The following is a 2054-nucleotide window of genomic DNA, read 5'->3' on the forward strand; positions in this document are numbered from 1 at the left end:
TTCTGTCCACATCGACTGCGATGCGTTCTACGGGCTGTGGAGCTGCTTGACCGGCCTGAGCTCGAGCATCTGCCGTTCGCTGTTGGCGGTGGCGTCTTGACGACCTGCAACTACGTGGCTCGGAAATTTGGCTGCCGCAGTGGCATGGCCGGCTTCGTCGCCAAAAAGCTCTGTCCCCAGCTCATCTTCATCAAGTTAAATTTTGATAAGTACATTGCCAAGGCTCAAGAAGTCCGCGAGATTATTGCCCACTACGACCCGCGATTCGAAAGTGCTAGCATCGACGAGGCGTATCTCAATATCACGGAGTATTGCAGCCCAAAGCCATTAGCCCCGAAGATGCCGTCCAGCAAATGCGACGCGAGATCCATGAGAAGACGAAGATTACAGTCTCCGCTGGCATTGCTGCCAATGCAAAGCTCGCCAAGATTTGCTCCAACATGAACAAGCCGAACGGGCAGTATCTGCTGCCGAGCGACCGGGCGTCCATCATGAAATTCATGGGCAGCCTTCCCCCACGGAAGGTAAATGGCGTTGGCCGGGTCCTCGAGCGCCAGCTGACGGAGATCGGCGTAACAACCTGTGGCGAGATTTACGAGTACCGACAATATCTCAATCAATTGTTTGGCCAAAAAGCGTTTGAATTTCTGATCCACTGCTATCTCGGCCTGGGGCGTACCAAGATCCAGCCGGCAGAAGAGTACGAGCGCAAGAGTGTAGGCACAGAAAGCACGTTTCACGATATGTCAGATCCAACACAACTCACGGAGAAGCTGAGATGGACGGCCGACGAGTTGGAAAAGGATATGAAGAGAGCCGAGGTCAAAGGCCGTACTCTGGTGCTGAAAATCAAGCTCCACACATATGAAGTTTTCACAAGGCAGGTCGTCACGCAGAAATCCATTTGCCTCGCAGATGACCTCTTCAACCACTCTCTGCCTATTCTCACCAAGCTGCAGCAGGAGATACCCGATATGAAGCTCCGCCTCATGGGCCTGCGGATGACGCACCTGGTGAGCACGAAAAAGCCCGATACAATGGCGTTCTTCGGCTTTCGATCACGGAAGGACAATGCTGCAACAGGATCTCCGAGCAAGTCTGACGCGGATGGCGAGAAACTCAATACTCAAGGGGTGACGGACGACGATGGCTGGGAACAGTGGCCGGAGGAAGAGCTTTTCCAGCTCGATGAGGAGCTACAAGAGCAGGCGAACACTGCCGCAGAGGAAGTCGAGGACAGCGTGTCAAGTCCCTTTCGACGTCACGGCAAGGAGATTCTTCCAAACCCAATCGACGAGGATGCTCCCGTCAGTGATGCCGAACTCTGGGACTGTCCCATTTGCGGCCGTCCACAGGCGCCCGACGAGAGGACGTTCAATGAGCACATTGACCTGTGTCTGTCTCGGCAGACCATTCGGGAGGCAGTTCAGGAGGATGTCGCTCCACTAGCGGCCGCTTGCATCAGGTCAAGCACCCCTGAACCTAAAAGGACAAAGCTGGGGAATGACAGGAAGCGGGGAAGGCCGTCGAGTGCGAATGCTGACCCTCGACAGAAGAAGCTCTGTTTTGGATCATAGAGTGATTGGCAAAGATAGGTTTCGAGTTGACGAATGATACCCATGTTGGATGATAGACTTTCGTGTCAGCTTGCGTCAAGGATGTGACGACCCAGTCGACAAGGGTCGAGATGGCAAAGAATTAAACCATAACAGAACCAGGTAGGTTCGCTTCTTTCGCAGCCAAGGTTGTGGGACAAGAATCAAGGTGCTAGGGAGCGGTGATGCTCAACCCGTAGCACTCGACTGTAGGTCTGACGGCGAGGCACGCCGGATTCGAGCCCTGTTGACGGGAGTAGACTCCAGCCTCGATGCCTCTCAAATCACGCCCATATGGTCAGCCAACTAGGTCACGCATGTTCCTTCACTGCCCGTGTTTGCCGGTCATGGACTATGGAATGGGAACGCTGTGGTCAGGCTTGGGATCCGCACGACACTGATCTGGACTGATGGAGGCTGAGATTGCCAACATGCTGGCCAGCGTTGATCGCAATTCTG

General features: G+C 54.4%; 1 protein-coding gene across 1 annotated transcript; it reads left to right on the forward strand.

Annotated features, from left to right (window-relative positions):
- Positions 1-198: 198 nt before the first annotated feature.
- VDBG_07332 (DNA polymerase kappa) lies at positions 199-1633 on the forward strand (the record flags this gene model as incomplete). The annotated part of the gene is made up of 1 exon (XM_003002715.1): positions 199-1633. One exon carries the CDS (start codon positions 354-356, stop codon positions 1575-1577), a length of 1224 nt encoding a protein of 407 aa, XP_003002761.1.
- Between the last annotated feature and the right edge of the window lie 421 nt (positions 1634-2054).

Source organism: Verticillium alfalfae, genomic scaffold (assembly GCF_000150825.1).
Source record: "Verticillium alfalfae VaMs.102 supercont1.9 genomic scaffold, whole genome shotgun sequence".
Lineage (NCBI taxonomy): Eukaryota > Fungi > Ascomycota > Sordariomycetes > Glomerellales > Plectosphaerellaceae > Verticillium > Verticillium alfalfae.